We start from the raw sequence: 19,248 nt of genomic DNA, 5'->3' as shown, positions 1-19,248 counted from the left end.
TCTTAGTTATAATTACAATTATAAACTCCACTGCATAAATTCTACTCTACAACCCTTTAGGTAACAGAAAGTGACTAAGTGAAAACAAAAACACTTCATATGCTATCTAGTCTCACTTTGAATCCAGGAGCACTAATCTTGGTGGATTTTAATGCTGTCTAATAGTCCTTCTTTCCACAACTTAATCAATCTCATTCTCCTAACCAGGGCTTCTTAAACTTCTTCTATTTGTCCAAGTAGTGTCAACACAACCCCAAGTATACAGATATACAAAATGAATGTAGAAATCAAACATTTACTGATAATAAATCAAGGAAACTTATTCCCTGAGCACCAATCTTGGAGTAAGCCCTGAATACAGGTGGGTGTGAGGAGGAGAAAAGAAACAGAAGAAGAAAGGAAGCAACAGCAGCTAGGTCCTGGGTCACTGTTTAAACTTTGTTCTGTATCTCAAGTTTCCAACACCTGACTTGTTTAGTAATTCCAATTTCTCTCAAAGAAGAAATTAGAACTTTCCTGTTCTCCTACATATTTACCACCATACAGGCATATGAACCCACTTTTTATAGAATCTAATCTCTTTTCTGTTTATCAGCCTAGACTTTTTCCTCCTGGTTTCTAGCTCATATTTGCAACTTCCCATGTAACATCTCCACTTGAACATCCAATGAGCATCTCAAACATATCACACAGGTTTCCCACCATGCGATTCCTTCTCCAACCTTCTATTCAAAAAGCAGATGAGGGACTGGAGTGATAGCACATCAGGTAGGACATCTGTCTTGCATGTAGCCAAGCCGGGTTCAATTCCCAGCATCCCATATGGTCCCCTGGGAACCGCCAGGAGTAAATCCTGAGTGCAGAGCCAGGAGTAACCCCTGTGCATCGCTGGGTGTGACCCAAAAAAGCAAAACAAATAAATAAATATTTAAAATAAAAAAAGATGAATCACCAGCAACTTCTTCCTGGTTTACTCCACATGGCAATCATCAACTAGTCCTATACTCAAAATATTTCAAGAATCAACCATTTCTTACCATGAACATCTGGTTCAAACCATCAAGGGTGGTTTGATAACTATCTGGATAATTGTAAAGAGTCACTCACTGGTGTTCAACCTCTTCCCGTGCACCTCCTTCCCAACAGTCTACTTTCCAAACAGCCTAGAGCTGCCAATGCCATCCTTTCATTCGTGAATTAGATCACTTTACTTTAATGATAAAAATACCATAGTGGTTTTTTCATAGTCTCAAAATCTTTATAAGGTCATACAGAACTTGATCCCTCACTATTTCCTGAACCTTATCTCCCATCCCCACCTAACCCTTTCTACTACTTTTCCAACTGTGCACTACAATAAACCTAGAAATGAATCGATCGATGTCCCTTTCTGGTCAGGTTAGTACCTCTTCTCTTCTGAACAAATGAAAAATTGTTCATCTCCTTTTCCCTCCACAATAGTTTTGATATAGAACGAAGGGGAAGGTTTGAAAAGTATAGGACATTACAGTGGAGGGGGTGGTGCTGCAATGATTAATACAAGAAACCCTATCATGAATAGTACTGTAAACCACAGTGGCTAAAATAATTGTTTTTCTAAAGGCGGGAGGGAGGGAGGATGGTGAAGCAGTGATTTTTTTTTTTAAGAAAAAGAGTTGATTTTAAAAGTACAAAAGAAGATTTTTTTTAAATTATCACTATATTCTTATTTAAAATATTGAAACAATGGTCATAAATAGTCACGGTCCTCCCGTTGTTCATCGATTTGCTCGAGCGGGCCCAGTAACGTCTACATCATGAGACTTGCTGTTACTGTGTTTGGCATATCGAATACGTCACATATTCGATCATAAAATGAAAATGAAAATGTATGACCCTAAGTTAAAACAAATATAGAGAATAGTAATTCCATTGTTTTATAGACATTCCTAGAGCATTCTTTATAGATGAATCTTAGAGCAATTTGCTGCAACATACTTATCAATATGACACTGAATTAATGAGAATCCATGTCTTTTGCACAGGTCTGATGGGGACAACATCTATCTAGTTTTATAGGAGATTATATATACACAAAACACACATGTGCAGCACTATTAACTATTTTACCATAATATTAATAAATAGCTAACAGTAATTTTTTAAAAGCAAACTAAGTAACTTCTATGCTAAAGTTGTTGAAGGCAATACAGCAGAGAGTACATAAAAAAATTAGTTTAAGAAACAAGAAGGGTGAGGCTGGTGAAGGCAGTACTGAGCACTTGCCTTACAATACAGCCAACCAGGTGTCAATTCCCCAATATCCATATGGTTCTCTGAGCCCATGAGGAATGATCTCTGAGTGCAGAGCGAGAAATGAGCCCTGAACACTGTCAAGTGTGGCCCAACTGCTCCCTCTCCCCCACCAAAAAAAAAAAATGTGTTGTGTGTGTGTGTGTGATATATATGTATGTAAAAAGAAACAAGAAGAACGTTTGAACCTGGCTATATCACACTTTCTAGATTCTGGTTCTGATCTCGTAAATGATTACTGCTATTGTTATGGCAGTATATCAGATGCCCAACTAAGTATATTAATTAAGTATTACTGCATGAAAGTGAATAAAACTATGAAAAGTGCTACAGGCACTGCCTGCAGTGTTGTGAAGGAAGTGTAATGTCTCCTTACAGTTCCTAAAGAGCTAAATCACTGGCAGGAGATTCGAATGTTAGGTAGGAAAAAATGACTCTCCAGATGCTTAATAGAAATAGACTATTAAAAGATTATTTTGGAGCTAATAAGAAAATAGGAAGCGGGTAGGGTGCTTGCCTTGCACACAGCAAACCCATGTTTGATCCTGACATCCCAAATGGTCCCCTGAGCACGAGCAGGACTGATTCCTGAGTGCCAAGCCAAATGTACTTCTGAGCACTGCCAAATGTGGCCCAATAACCAAAAAGAAAAAAAGGAACAAAATTGTGATCAAAAAACCACTGGAATAACTGATATGTTGAATTCAACAATGAAAGGCCTAAAAGTTCGATATCATAAAAACTAGGAAAATTACAATTCTTCAAAACAGATATACCTCAACATTAGTAAACATTTTTTAAATTAATGTAACCAAAAAAGGACAAATCTTCTATAATAGCAAAGAGAAATTCTTATGTTATAAAACAAAAGGTCAATCATTAATTACAAACAAGTCTTATTAAAAATTTATATAAAATTAATTTTTGCCACTTAGAAAATAAATGTATATTCCTAAATGTTATTTTAAAAAAGTAGAACTATTAGAAAACTACAGCAATGCATTTGGATATAGCTTTCTGATGACTCTAGTTTTGTTTTTATTTGTTTTGTTTTGTTGTGTGCCACACCCAGCAATGCTCAAGGGTTACCCCTGGCTCTGGACTCAGAAATTACAGCTGGAATACTCAAGGGAACATAAGGGATGCAAAGGATAAGCCTATCACACCAGCTCCAAATGATGCCTCTATTTTTTTTTTTTTTTAGTTTTAGTAACTTTAACATAGAAAGTTAAGGAAACATATTTCTAAGTCAGATGCCTCTATTTTTTTTTATCTAGAAAGATATACGATCTTGGGTAAGGCACTCAGCTTTTATTGCACATCTACCGTATGACAAAACCATGCTAAGCTTTTACCTACATTATCTCAAGTAACCTTTACAGTGAGTTTGAAAGTAGGTAGCATTATTGAGGACTAAAATTCTGAGACTAAATACAGAGTCTTATGAAGGACAATATGATGGACTTAAAACTTTTTTTTCCCCAGACAGAAACAGGGGGTAGGATTCATGCCTTGCATTGCCACTAACCCAGGTTCAATCCCTGGTCCCACATACAGTTTTGAGACTCACTAGAAGTGATGTCTGAGCGCAGAGCCAGAAGAAAGCAAACAATGTTTTATTTTTCTCAACAAAATTGAAGAGATAACACTATTATGTCATTTTCCTCTAAAGTTAAGACATTCTTTTATGATCATTCTGAAAAATTAATTTACGATTATTTTGAAGCTATTCCATTCTAACACACTTTAATTATTCACCCATAAAGAAAATAAAAATATGCTAATGGAAATATGCTATATCCTCAAGGTAGTTGAGACTATTCAGCATGATTTTAGCACCTATACCTTGAGGTAGAATAAGCCCTCAGCTCTGTGACCAAAAAAATCTTGAATAAATTTCTACATTTTAGGTACAGGACAAATAAAATTCTCCTACCAACACTTTAATCATGCCCTGTTTAATTGAAAAAGATTATTGCTCCTTATATTATAACACGTAAGTTAGGGTTTAAAAGTTAACGCAAGTTTTAATGTAGATATCAAGTAGTTCAAACGTCATAGAGCAACACATAACTACATGCTGCTTTCAATATTTTTAACCTTTTAAAATGAAAAATATTCTTAAATTATAAGTAAGTACCCAAGAAAAATACAATAATCATTCATAAATATTATCAAATCTTAATAACATTTATGTCTAATAAAAATGAAAATTTTAAATAATCTAATAAGCACTTAATCAAACATTCAATACTTGTACTAACTTACCTGCATTAGCAGCAATCCAACTATAAATGCACTTCCTTGACAGTAACCAACTTCACGATCCACTAAAGAATAAGCCTAAAAAGCAATAAATGCTGCTTCAAAATTTCAAAATACTGCAACGCAATATAATCTTCTAAAAAGCCAAGAGCAGTGAGACAGATGGATTAAATACATTTATTTTTAAGAAAATGACACCTGCTTGTTACAAATGTTATTCCATAAATATTTAAGAAGTAAATTTTCTATTCACAATTTCCGATTAGAAACTGACTACTCATAAAGTAAATAAAGAAATTCGTACTGAGGGAAAAAAATTAAAGTAATTTAATTTTTATGCCTGATAAAGACAACACTAAGGCAGGAGTAAACAAACAAACAGTGTGTCAAGAAATAAGGGGACCTAACTGTACCACATGGAGTTTCACTAATAAAAAATAAAAAATAAATAAAAATAAAATAAAAATCTATGGCAAAAAAAAAAAAAAACAGAATATTTAAGGGCTACTCAATCATTGTATAACTGAAACCCAAAAACTTATAAGTCGATAACTGTACCTCAGCGTGTTTCACTAATAAAAATTAAAAAAAAAAAAAGAAAGAAAGAAGGGGACCAAGGGCTGGAGCAATAGCACAACGGGTAGGGCATTTGCCTTGCACGCAGCCAACCCTGGTTTGATTCCCAGCATCCCATATGGTCCCCTGAGCACCGCCAGGGGTAATTCCTGAGTGCAGAACCAGGAATAACCCCTGTGCATTGCCGGGCGTGACCCAAAAAGCAAAAAAAAAGGGGGGGAGGAACCAGGAATAACCTCTGTGCATCACTGGGTGTGACCCAAAAAAAAAAAAGAAAGAAAGAAAGAAGGGGACCGGTATGATAAAACAGACAATAAAGTGTTTGTCTTGCATGTGACCAACCTGAGTTCAATCCCAGGCAATCCCAAAGGGTCCCCCAAGCCCACAATGGGTGATCCCTGATCCCTAAGCACAGAACCAGAAACCATGAGCACTGTTGGATGTACCCCTACCCACCCCCTAAAAAAAATCAATCAGTACTTTATAGAGGGGAAAAAAAGGAACTGTGGGAAGGGGGAGGCAATACTAAAGGAAAAACTAACACCACAAACTTTCAAAGAGGAAGGTTACAGTTACTTAACAACACTGGCCATAGCAAGCAAAGAATTTTGTTCCCAGATCGCGAAAATCATATATAGTGAATTATTTCCTTTGAAAAGGTAATCTCACTATGTTATATTAATTTATAGGTTAGTTTTAACTACTTATAGCAAGCTAGCCAATAATATTTTTAATCACTGTCACTCTTCTCCCATTGTTCATCGATTTACTCGAGCGGGCCCAGTAATGTCCTCATTGTGACACCTGTTACGGTGTTTGGCATATCAAATATTTTTAATAAGTTCTCCAAACTGGATAATAATGTAACATATGAATTAAAGCTGAAATTATGCTAAAGTCAAATTTATTGTCAAAACAACTCATTATTAGGGTGAAAGCGCATATATCATTGTGAAAAATACCTAGTATCATGAAAAGAAAAACCAACTAACAACCAAAATGAATAGAACTTACCTTCATTACATTAAATAAAACCTCCTGTCCAAGGCTATCCTTTTCCTTAAAAAAATTATGTTCAGGGTAAGTTCTAGCAATATCCCTTCGGATCAATTTTTCACAAGGTGAGGTCATTTTCAGTAGTTCTGAATACTGATCCTTAATTGGCATGCTTTGTGCATTGCATAAAAGTTGCCAAACTATTGCTCTAAAGTGGTGAGGTATCCCTTTACGAACAAGCTCCTAAAATGAAAGTAAATAAAAATTTTAATGAATTATTTATCTTAACTTGAAAGCCAAAGATTTAATAAGTTGTAGTAGAATGGAAGATTTAATCAAATTTATAATTCACAACGCTAGTTTTAATAACAAGAGCAGACAGCCTATCAACTAAGTCTCAGATCTGGCCCTTGGGTGTATGCATTCTACTCTGGGCTGGGGGTGGAAATACACCATAATATCATCGATAAATTCTTTTATGTTCACTGAGAATGACACCTCTAAATATATTAAGAACGATAATCTAGGGGCTGAAGTGACAGCACAGTGGGTAAGGCGTTTGCCTTGCACACAGCCAACTCGGGCTCAATTCCCAGCATCCCATATGGTCCCCCAAGCACGACTAGGAGTAATTCCTGAGTATATGAGCTAGGAATAACTCCTGTGCTTCACTGGTGTTACCCAAAAAGAAAAAAAAAACAATAATCTACGGAGATGCACATGACAGAATATTTGGTTGGCATTTGTTAAATAATCATCACCTGTTCTGTTTCAGGTCAAATAAAACAAAAAACGGGCTGGAGCGACAGCATAGCAGGTAGGGTATTTGCCTTTCACGTGGCCGACCTGGGATCGATTCGATTCCCAGCATCCCATATGGTCCCCTGAGCACCACCAGGAGTAATTCCTGAGCGCAGAGCCAGGAATAACCCTTGTGCATTGCTGGGTGTGACCCAAAAAGCAAAAATAAATAAATAAAATATTAATTATTAGTTATTGGGCTGGAGCGATAGCACAGCGGGTATGTTTGCCTTGCATGCAGCCAACATGGCCGACCCAAGTTCAATTCATCCACCCTCTCAGGGAGCCTGGAAAGCAACCGAGAGTATCAAGCCGGCAAGGCAAAGCCTGGCAAGCTCCTCGTGACGTATTCGATATGCCAAACACAGTAACAAGTGTCACAATGGAGATGTTACTGGGCCCGCTCGAGCAAATTGATGAACAACAGGAGGACACTGACAGTGATAGTGATTAGTTATTAATAATGGCAAATCATGAGGGGACTAATAGCACTTATCTAACATAATTTTAATATTTCATGCTTTGAAATTGCTGTTAGATGAAAACTGCAGATGTTGTTTAGTCAATGCCAACAAAATATTGATATTATGCATATTTATTTTGTATATTTTTGAATTTTAAATTTGGAATTTTAAGTGATAGCACAATTGTGTTTCTGAATTTAGAAAACAGATAAATTTTAAAATGATTTTGATTTTTCAGATCCTTATTTCTCCAATTAAGAGAGCTTTAACAACATTTATTTATAAGTCAAAACATTTCAGGGTCGGAGAGATAAGACCGTGGGTAGGGTGCTTGCCTCCATATATCCAACCTGGGTTCTATCCCCAGGACCAGGCACCACATACAGTCACCAGAACTCCTCGGAGATTGGTCCCTGAGGGCAGAGCCAGCAAGCAAGCCTTGAGAATTGCTAGGTGTGGCCCCAAAACAAAAGCTTCTGTGTAAGTGAAAAAATATTAAACAAAACTTTTGTTTACGATGCCTAAAAAAATAGAATTTTGATTTACCATCTTCTATTAATTTATAACTAATGACCTCTAATTAAAAAAAATTTCAACAGAGGACTTAAATACCTTAACTTGCTTTTCCTTCTTTTTGCGTACATCTTCCCATTCGTTAACAATTCTTCCCCAAAGAATCCAAGAGTCTTCTTCAAGATGGCTGAGGTTGCTGGAAGCGGATGAACTTGACACAAGGGAGGAGCCACTGTTTCTTCTGGACCCATTTACAGATCTTAAAGACTTACTATCCGTCTCTAACAGTCTAAAACACAATTAAAACTTGCTTAAGACCTAATCTCCTGGATGAAGTAATAATACTATACTAAAATTTCACTAAAGCAATTAAGTTACTGTTTAAGACATTTTAAAATATCTCTGATGGGGATCAGTACAGGGGGTATGACACTCGCCTTGCTGGGGATAGCCCAGGATCCCTTGGCATCACAAACTGTCCCCTGAGCACCACCAGGAGTGACCCTTGGGCACAGAGCCAGGTGTACTCCTTGAACTTCACCACATGTGGCCCCAAAAAAACAAAACAGAAACTAAAATGAAAAGAAAATAAATAAGATATGCATAAGGGCTAAAGAGACAGCTGGTACATGCTTTGCATGAGAGAAGCTCAGGTTTAATCCTCAACACCAAATAGTCCCAGGAGCACCACCTGGAGAGAGCCTTGAGCACCAAGCCACAAGCAGACATTCAGTACTGCTGGTATGAGCCAAAACCCAAAACTAAACAGACGAAATAAAATATGCATAATTTCAATATTTTGCTAGCATTCACTAAATAATATCTATATTTTTTCATCTAAGCATAGCAATTTCAATACAATTGAAAGCATAAAATAGTAAATTAAGTTAAATATATAAGTACAATTAGTCCCGTCATAATTTTCCAATATGTCCATTAAAAATTCACAGCAGAAGAAATCTGGTGGGATAAGTAGCTGAGAAGACTTACTGAGAAACCACACTAGGAAGAGGTGTTAACAAACTTTATGGAAGAACTCATCATATCATCTTTATAAGGTAGTGAGTGCTTTAAAAGACCAAAGCAGATACATACAAATTAGCAAATTCTCTTCCTTTTTTTCCATTTTGCCTCATTCCAAACAGTGTCCGGCCCATGCAGTGTTTATATTAAAAACCAAACTATTACTAATGTTAAAACTGAAAGAATCATTTACTTGCTCATATATACAAACATTTCTATGTATTTAAACTCCTGGATTCTCTTGAGAAATAGAAAGAATCAATCCTATATTCCAACTAAGTGGAGTTTCTGTCTTTTAATGAGAAAGGACTTCCATTTTGCTTTGTTTTGTTTCGATTTTGGTTCATACCTGGTGGTGCTCAGGGTTTATTCCTGGCTCTGCACCCAGGGATCACTTCTGGCAGATTCAAGGGACCATATGTGGTACTAGGGATCACACCTACATTGGCCACATTTAAGGCAAGTGCCCTATCCAATGCACTATTTATCTGGTCCTGGCAACATTTATTTTGTTTTTATTTTGTCATATTTTTTTTTCTGAGTCACACCTGGCCATGCTCTGGGCTTACTCTTGGCTCTGTGCTCAGGTAACACTCATGGCAGGACTTGGGAGACCGTATGTGGTGCTGTGGATTGACCCCAAGCTAGCCATGTGCAAGGTAAACACCCTACCCAACATACTATCTCTCTGGCCCTCATGCAACAATTAAATAGAATGTCCTAGGTATTGCTGGAAAGGAAAAAATTATAAAACATTCAAATTAACTACTTGCTATTGAAAAACATCTCAGAACCATAGATATTATTTCAATAAGTCTATACATCTTAAAGAAAAACTAGTTACTTATAAATTTAACCTTATATGATCCCAAATCAATGAATTCAATATGGAATGGCGAGGTTAATTTTTACTGAAATGATCTTAACATAGTTCTTTATTTCACTTTACTGAATGCTTGTTATACACCCAATAGTTAAACTAAATCACTGCCATAAATAATTTGCAGATATAAAAAAAAAATAATGATATTTTCGGAACTAAACTAAGCTGGCATCTAATGGAAGAACATGAAAAGCAGCTAAAAAGAAGGCTTCTCAAGACTCAAAAGGGTTTCAGAGAGCTTTTAGAATAAGCAGGAATGCCGAATGAACTAATGCACACAGACAAAAGGATAAAAAAGTTCACCATTCAAAGGACGTGGAAATAATATATAACAAGCATACAAATACAAAACTGTGAGAACTGTTCAGAAATGAAATATCTCAAAAATATTATTGTATTAAGAGGTGCTGTTCCTTCCTTGACTCACACCATATATAAAAATGACTCAATATGGATCACAGACCTGAAAATAGAAGTGAAAACCATAAGAGAGGAAACACAAATCAAGTAAACAGGAAATAATCTTCACAACCCTGTGTGGGCAAAATCTTTTATTAAAACACATAAAAACAGTAAGCTCAGAATTCTGATTTAAAAATAAACTGAACTTCAAATTTAAATAGTCCTGTTCTTCAAAGAACACCAGTAAGACTGAGCCAGAGCCAGGAGTAAACCTTGAGTGCTATCAGGTTGGTCCATCCCTCACAAAAAAAATTAATCCTGGTTTGGTATTAGAGGGGCTGGAGTGAAAGCAGAGCAGGTAAGGCGTTTGCCTTGCATGCAGCCGACCCGGGTTCGATTCTTCCAACCCTCTTGGAGAGCTCATTTGTGGAATATAAAATAACATAATATAAGACTGACACCCAAGGACAGTAGAGACAGAGCCAGGAAGATTGCTCCACGGTTGGCAGCCTGCCTCATGATCTGGGGGAGAAGGAAGCTGGAAATAGAGAAGGGACCACTAAGTCAATGATGGTTGGAGGGATAGTTCCAGATGGGAGATGCGCGCTGAAAGTAGATAAAGGACCAAAGAGATAGCCTCTCAGTATCTGTATTGCAAACCATAATGCCTAAAATAGGGAGAGAGGATGGGGAAAACTGTCTGCCATGGAGGCAGGGGGAGAGGTGGGATGGATGTGCGCACGCGCGCACATGCGCACAGGGAATACTGGGGACACTGGTGGTGGAAAATGTGCACTGGTGGAGGGATGGGTATTCGATCATTGTATGACTGAAACTCAAACATGAAAGCTTTGTAACCACGTCTCACAGTGATTCAATAAAATATTTTTTAAAGAAATTGGCTCTTTATTAATAGGCTCTTTATTAATATAATCAATCCTCCTTGTCCTAACCAACTAAGAAGTTTCTGTTAGATAAATTCCAGTCATAGGGAAGTATTCAAAATAGCTACAGCCGACAATGGGCGCTGAAGCCACCTATCAACTGAACTCATAACTGAAAGTGTAAGGGCCGGAGTGATAGTACAGTGAGAAGAGCATCTGCCTTGCACACAACCAATCTGAGTTCGATCCCCAGCATCCCATATGATCCCTAAGCACCACCAGGAGTAATTCCTGAGCATAGAGCCAAAGTAACCCTGTGCAGCACTTGGTGTGACTCAAAAAGAAAAAAGAAAGAAAGAAAGAAAGAAAGAAAGAAAGAAAGAAAGAAAGAAAGAAAGAAAGTCTAATAGAAAATCTAGAATTAGATGCTTTTCAGACGCTTAGAAGACTTGAAAAAGAGAGCACATACCCAGTGCCCTGGTAAACAATCTTCAGGACTAAACTGTGCATAAGGAAACATGCCACAGAGAGGTGTTTAATGAAAACTAACTTTCTCCTAACTGAGGCACCCCAGGAACTGCAAATCTAAGGGCAATAATAGCCAGCTTACCCTCCAATGGGCACGTAAGTGGAGCACACTGCTTTGGCACAACATAACAAACATCAAAGAAAAACACAATACTATAGACTACAGAATGTAAAAGGAGAAGAATGAACTCTTCTGGGTATATGGCGTTTGAAGCCTTTGGGAAAGACAAAAACCAAGATAAGTTTGAAGCTGAGCCTGAGTTTCAGTTGTCTGAGAAGTGCCAACTATAAATATTTGAAAGTTTTCTGCACACAACCAACACTTTGGAAACAACCTACTGTTCTCAACGTAATGGCTGAGTAGAAAGCAGGACACATCCCCTGCCCCAAAGAGACCCTGAGTCAGTCACTGCCCATGAACGACCCCTCTGGCTATTGATGAAGATGCTTAACTGCCATGATCCCAGAGACCCACGAATCTCAGAACTCAGCAGTTTTTGGCAGAAATGTGTCTGGACTCTCTGCATTAGGTTACTGGTGTCCGGCCACCCCAGGTGGGAAAAGGTGCCATCCCTCCGCCTATTTCCCCTACCAGCTTGGTGGCTGCCATCTTCCAGAGGCCATTGGACAGTCAGATATGGGCCAGCAGTGACAAGACATGTGGAGCCTCCCAAGATGGAGATGGAGCTGGCCCTTGTCTCCCCCACCCCCGCCCGCCAACGAGACCCCAAGTCACCACTCATGAACGGCCCCTCTGGCTACTGATCAAACTGCTTAACGGCCATGATCCCAGAGACACACAAATGAATCTTGGAACCCAGAGGCTTTGAGCAGAAATCCCTCCAGATTTAATTAAAATTTCAGAATTCCAAAATCACGCGGCCACAACAGTGGCTGCACAACATCATATTCTATTCATAATCAACAATAGAAAACAAATTGTTTAATGCTGCCTTTTCAGCAGGTCTGAGTGTTGGGGGAAAATCCCAAATAATAATGGTGGGTCTGGTGTCAAAATATTGAATGTAATAAAAGCAGAGAGAGAGTAATGTGGAAATCATCTGCCCCACAGGTAGGGGGAGGGTGTGGGATGGGGGTATACTGGGGTTTTTGGTGGTGGAGAATGGGCACTGGTGAAGGGACGGGTGTTTCATCATTACATGACCGAGACTCCAACCCGAAAGCTTTGTAACTGTTCTCACGTGAAACAATCAATAAATTTATTATTTAAAAAAAGAAAAAGAAAGAAAGAAAGAAAGCAGGACACAATGGTAACCAAGTACAGGTTACTGTTACAGCCAAAGCAAAGGAGGCAGAGGCACTTCTATATATACCATCTATACATACCTAAAAGGCAATCTAATTGGTCCGTCTCTAAGCAATTTCACTGGCCTTTGTCTAGGTGATCTGACTGGTTATTTGTGTAACAATCAGATTGATAGGTTTACACCTGTTATTAACTGGCATAACCAATCAGGCAACAGGGGCTGAAATACATTAGAGATCACAAGTACAAGTCATGTGTTGCTGTGTGCTACGCTTCTGGTACAGAAAGCTACTGTAGAAGCAACTGCTATAAGAGGCAGGTGTTGGAAATAGAGAAGCTGCAGCTGAAGGAAGCTCCTAAAGAAGCCGCTGTTGAAAGTTGGAAGGGATCTACTGGGGCCCATGTCCTAAAGTCATTGTGGAACTACAACAACTAGTTACAGTTAACAACTGGTAGTAGGTTGCCATAGGTGTCTTACTTGCCATTTCCAAGAACCCAGAGTTCACAGCTTTAGCCATCTGCACTGTAACAATACCTTGGAACAGTAAACCCCTAAAATAATATCTAAAGGGCTAAGAAAGGATCTAAGGAAGCAAAACTACTATAAAAGAAAAATACCTGGAGAGTTAAAAATGCTGGCACTTAATACAAAGTAATAAGGGAACAACTTTACAAACATGGGGGGTGGGGAGGCAGTGTTTGTTGTTTGGGGGCCACACTCAGCAGTACTCAGGGGACAATATGAGGTACTGGGGATCAAACAGGGCCGTCTGCATGCAAGGCGCACTTACCCACTGTACTAGCTCTCCAGCCTCAACATGGGGTTTTAAAATCTCATAATCTTATACCTAAGAAATGGGCATGAATGAGCTAAAAGATGGCAACTGCTGGCTAAAAGAAATAAGCCAGTAGCAACAAAATATATACCTGACACAGAGAATTCAACCTTTCCACATGGACTTACTCAAAAACAAATTGGTTTCTTAGAGTCACATGAACAGTCAAAGGGAATTAAGAAAAAACATGGAAATTAGCACAGGAAACAATTTAAAGACATTAAAGACAACAGGGATACAACTAACACAAGAGGGATCCCTCCAGTTCTGAAAGGGGGGAGGGGGGTGGTATTTTGTTTGTGTTAAGACATGATCTCGGAGAAACCTTAATGCTTGAGGCCTACAACCCCCTTTCAAATATTCTGATGAAAAATTATGATTTGTAGATTGCAGAATGAAGATAATACATAACAAGCAGAGCAGCCTTTTCTAAAAAAAGAAATGATCTAAAACTAACTTAACTACAACAGAGTGAATAGAGTCTTTTAAATAGTTACACCATCGAATTCCTCAGGAAACAAGTCAATTAATGAAAATTCAAACAATCCTTAATGAAAAGAAAAAGAGAAGTTTGAGTGAGAGCTTCTGTGATTAAAAGTATATGACTAGGGCTAGAGCCATAATACAGCAGGTAGGGCGCTTGCCTTGCACACAGCAAACCCGGGTTCACTCCCGAGTACCACATATGGTGCCCCCAGCCCCACTGAGTGCAGAACCAGGTGTAAGCCCTGAGCACCACTGGGTATGGCAAAAGAAATAACATAAAAAAAAAAAAATACATGACTAATAGGGACTTGAAAACATCGCTGGCTCACATACTGTTTCTTCCCAATATACATGGCTGTGCTATCTGGAAGGTACCCTCGGGGAACTGAGACAATGCTGTGATGGTAAAACTACACACACAGTATGAACATGACAGCATCTAGTCAGCACTTCTCAATCAGGGGCTGTACAGCCACCTGTGGTCCTACAGGATATTCCAAATGGTCACCGGTTTAAAAAAAAAAATCAATGTAAATTTCACTTCAGTCACTTAGTGAAGAGGACACTACACCAGAGTAGAGGCCAACAAGCAGAGGAAGAGGGGACCCACAGGAAAGACACATGGTCAGAAGTGAGCCATGGGCAAAATAAAAGTGGGAGAACACTCATCGAGACCAGCACACTGGCCAAAAGAAATAAAACACAAACCATCCTCCCCCATCTATAATAATAAAAGTTATAGAAGCCACATTGAAAGGAAGAAACAATGTATTTGAATAGTCTGTTTTATCAAATAGTTTAACTATCATTTTATATGCATTCAAATCTTTTTTCCCCAAAAAATCAACTCTTCAAATCCTGGTATATATTTTATTCTTATAGCATATCACAATCACCCACCACTTTTCCAGTGCTGAATTTTCTAATACAACCATACTGGAGAGTGCCTGTGTAGATGTGGGTAAGATAGAGCTATAGAAATAAGTTTCAAAGATACCTGCTTACCATATTTTTAAAAAACTGAAATGTAAAATACATTTTCCTGACTTTTACAGGAACACTTTCTATTCTTTCATATCTTCCCCCCAAAAGTCTGCTAAAAAGCAAAATCTGGTAAATAATACAACATAAAAGGAAATAAGCCACAGCTGTAAAACCAACTGCTAGAACCTGAACTAGGTTTGGCTCACACAAATTTCAAAGTAGAAACACTCTCACCCTTAATTAAAATACATTGTTATTATGGATATAATCCTTAGTTCTTACCTCCCTAAATCCATCTCTGTGAAATTCCTCCTATTTTTCAAAAGAAAAGCACATTTAGCTCAGATAAAATAGTTGTTCTGTTTCCATTTTACAGCTTTCAATTATTAACCTAAAGCAAACAGACCTTTGACATTGTATCAAACCATTCCACCACATTTTGTGGGGTTGCCCTAAACACTTTTTTTTTTTAAAGTGAAACCTACTATAAAACTGAAGGGAGGTAAAACATTTTTTTAAAATAGAATTTGACATATTCACATTTATTTTCATGATATTTAGTATTTTTTACCCTTTAATTTTCTAAAATATTTTACCTTTTCTAAATTGATGAAAGCCAACTAACAACCAGAGATGATTACATTTTGGAAAGGGGGGGGGGAACGACACATAAACAAAAGTGTCTTCCCAGTTACAAACAAAAGTCGTTTCTCACAATTTTAACTTATAAATACACTTCTCATAATTTCCAACAATATATTATAATTTTCTGTATATCTTACACATCTGCGTTTCAAGTCACAAGACTGTTCAGAGAAAACAGGAATTCTTACTCAATTTTTCCCCAGGACATAAGTGGTGAAACAGGCCAGAAGAGGGGGAATGCTACATTTTAGCACTTCTTGCCTCATTTATTAGAGTCAGAAAAGATGTCTTTTCACCCGAATTGGTCTTCTCAGACAAAACACAGACTAAATCACCCATTTTCTAGGCATAAATCTTTTTTATAGATTCCGAGCTTTAATAATTTAAAGCAAAAGTCAAACTCTGAACTCAAAATAGCACAAATATTTTAGTAATTTTACACTAGAACTAAAGGTGACAACCTTTCACTCATCAAATTTTTGCCAAAATTCCTGTTCGAAACATTCAAAACTACTCTAGCAATTAATTATGCACTGATGATGTGTGCATCAAGCACATACGGTTTTCTGAAGAACAACTGTGAATTACTTGGAAATAAGTTTCGACTTCACATCTATACTTGAACTCAGAACAATTTTTAACATAATGCTTTTACATACTTCAGCTGTATAGTAATCATTGATCACAACTGGTAATAAATTTCACTTCAGGGATGGGAGTGGGAGCACAGCGGATAGGGCACTTGTCTTACACATAGATAATCCAGGTTTGATCCCCCACATTCCATTCCCTCAAACCTCACTAGAAGCAATCCCTGAGCACAGAGCCTGGAGTAAGCCTGATCATAGCCAGGTACGGCCCAAAACCAGAAAGAAGAAATTCCACTTCAGTCACTTACAAAGCACCAAAATTTCTCTTTAGCATATGAACAATTCAAGATGTATGTATGTATGGTCTGCCCAAACTTAGTCACAAAGTGTTCTATCATGTTTCTTTCCTCTGAGTCCCTATTTCTCAGAACTGCCTTGACACAATCTAACACTTTACCCTTTCATGATCCGCTTCCAAATTCACTGTATCCAAGAGTCTTTGCCAAGCTATACATTTTCAAACCTCAATTTTAAGACTGCCCCAATACTCCAAATGCAGTGAACAGAAGGGAATCACATGAGATGCACATTAAAACCCTTAGTTTTCTACTTATCCCTCAAAAGCTGAGAACCATTTAAGAACACTTTTGAAGAAAGTCACCAGAAAGAAGATATTTGATTACCAGGTCTGTGTAAGTTTATATTAGGTCTTCTGTTACATAACTCTTTGGGGGCAGGTCAAAATCCCTACCTCCTAAATTCTATTTCCAGGAATTTCATTCGTGCATTTATTTTCTGTCTCTATTTTCTGTCTCCATGTCAACAGGAAGAGAAGAAGCCTAAGGTCAGGGCTTTTTAAAGCAAGTATTTCAACAATGACCTCAGCAATAAATTTGGGGTGGTGGAGGGGTGTTAAGGAGAACCATACCCTTTGGTGCTAAGAGACTACCTAGTTTGGTGCTCAGGAATCACTACTGGACTACATCCAGGTCATGCCTGCAAGGATGTGGGAGGCTTACTGGGCCATCTCTCCAGCCCCAGAAATAAATATTTTTGAAGCTGAGCAGAGTTGACAAAATTTAATTTTTTCCAATATTATTCAGATTTCTTCCTCATGACAAAGGGAAAAAAAACCTTTTTTTTAGTGGAGGGCAAGAGGGTTAGAGTGCGTACCTCTCAAACAGTACCTAAGGGCCACTCCCAGTGATGCCTGGCCTGGCTATTTGGACGTGAAGGGTCAATTCTCAACCCCAGATGTGCTGGGAGCCACCAGATCATCTGGCAGCAAGGCAGACCCTTCGGCCCTATCTCTACAGCCAGAAATGTCAAACTTCTTATGTGCAATTATTTCATTATGGTCATGATGGAGTATCAAAGACTATATTTATCTTTTCCCAGGGAAAAGAATGAAAGAAAGAGAACAGACAAAATATATGAAAGCAAGTTTTCTGAAACAACAAGCAACAGTGGAGTGCAATTCCTAGAATTCCAAGATAAGTGAAGCCTTATGATTGCCTTCTTACCTGCTAGGACAGTTTTCAGGGCCTGGCAAAGGTGGTAAAACTCAGAGAGAACCAAGTACAATTTCTGAATTAGGAGACAGAGCTGTAGTACAATTTCTGAATTAGGAGACAGAGCTGTAGGTCTGAGACCTGGTGGGTTAGGTTCCACAGAACAGAGGGCCACAAAGGTAAGAAATACACAAACACAATATGTGGACATGCCCGGGTACACTGGGCTGGAGCAATAGAACAGTGGTAGGGGTGTTTGCCTTGCGCACAGTAAACCAGGCCAAGCCAGGTTCGATTCCTCCGCCCCTCTCAGAGAGCCTGACAAGCTACCGAGAATATCTCGCCCACGCGGCAAAGCCTGGCAAGCTACCTGTGACGTATTCAACATGCCAAACACAGTAACAACAAGTCTCAAAATGGAGACGTTACTGGGCCCGCTTGAGCAAATCGATGAACAACAGGAGGACAGTGTGACAGTGTGTGACAGCTCAGGTACGCAGAGAACTGAACACAGAGAAATAATGACTAAGCAGAGAACACTATTTGCATAGGTCTAAGAATGGTACCCGTACCCACCAGCCAGAATGGAAAACCTCTTGTTTGAAAGCACACTGGGCAGAGTACACAAAGGGTCTTGCCTTAGTCAGAAGGAATAATAGCCATAGGCTGGTGCACTACTCCAGAACAAACACTTTTTAAGAAACTTAACTACATTCCAGAGCAAAACTCAAGAATATTTACAGAAAAGAGTCAAGCCCATGATTAGATTCCAATGTCTGGATTCCAAAAAAATATTATCAGACGTGCAAATAGGCAGGGAAATATAACAAGAACAAAGACAAATCAATTTAATTGGTATTGACAAAATGTTAAAATTATTACACAAAGCCATTAAAATGTATTATAACTAGGGTTGGGGAAATAGATCAAAGAGCTGGAGAGATGTTTTGCATACAGGAGGCCTAGGTTTAATTCCTGCCCCCACCAAACCCTCATCACGTAGCCCCCTGAAGAGTTAAGAAGACTCCCAGCACTGCCACTTGGTGTGGAGCAAAAAAAAAAAAACAAGAGTGTGGGAAGGGGGGTGGAGGAGTGGAGGGAAGACCACAAAAATCTAACAATGACCTGTAAACCTAGCCTTTCATACTCAAGAAGTTTGGGGGGCTTTGTTGTTATTGTTGGTGGTGGTGGTAGTGGTGGTTGGTGGTGGTGGTGGTGGTGGTGTGTGTGTGTGTGTGTGTGTGTGTGTGTGTGTGTGTGTGTGTGTTTGAATTTTGGGCCATATCCAGTGATGCAGGTGGC

General features: G+C 38.4%; 1 protein-coding gene across 3 annotated transcripts in view; it reads right to left on the bottom strand.

Annotated features, from left to right (window-relative positions):
• EVI5 (ecotropic viral integration site 5) overlaps positions 1–19,248 on the bottom strand; it is a 189,829-nt gene that overhangs the window by 122,403 nt on the left and 48,178 nt on the right. For all 3 annotated transcript variants that reach the window (XM_056123727.1, XM_056123726.1, XM_056123728.1), the window contains exons 3-5: positions 8,007–8,196; positions 6,148–6,372; positions 4,561–4,635 (exon numbers count right to left, since the gene is read on the bottom strand). In XM_056123727.1, the coding sequence (XP_055979702.1) occupies positions 4,561–4,635; positions 6,148–6,372; positions 8,007–8,196 (490 nt within the window). The remainder of the gene's footprint in view (positions 1–4,560; positions 4,636–6,147; positions 6,373–8,006; positions 8,197–19,248) is intronic.

The sequence above is a fragment of the Sorex fumeus genome, unplaced genomic scaffold (assembly GCF_029834395.1).
Source record: "Sorex fumeus unplaced genomic scaffold, SorFum_2.1 ptg000047l, whole genome shotgun sequence".
Taxonomy (NCBI): Eukaryota; Metazoa; Chordata; class Mammalia; order Eulipotyphla; family Soricidae; genus Sorex; species Sorex fumeus.
This window is presented reverse-complemented; position numbering and strand designations above follow the sequence as displayed.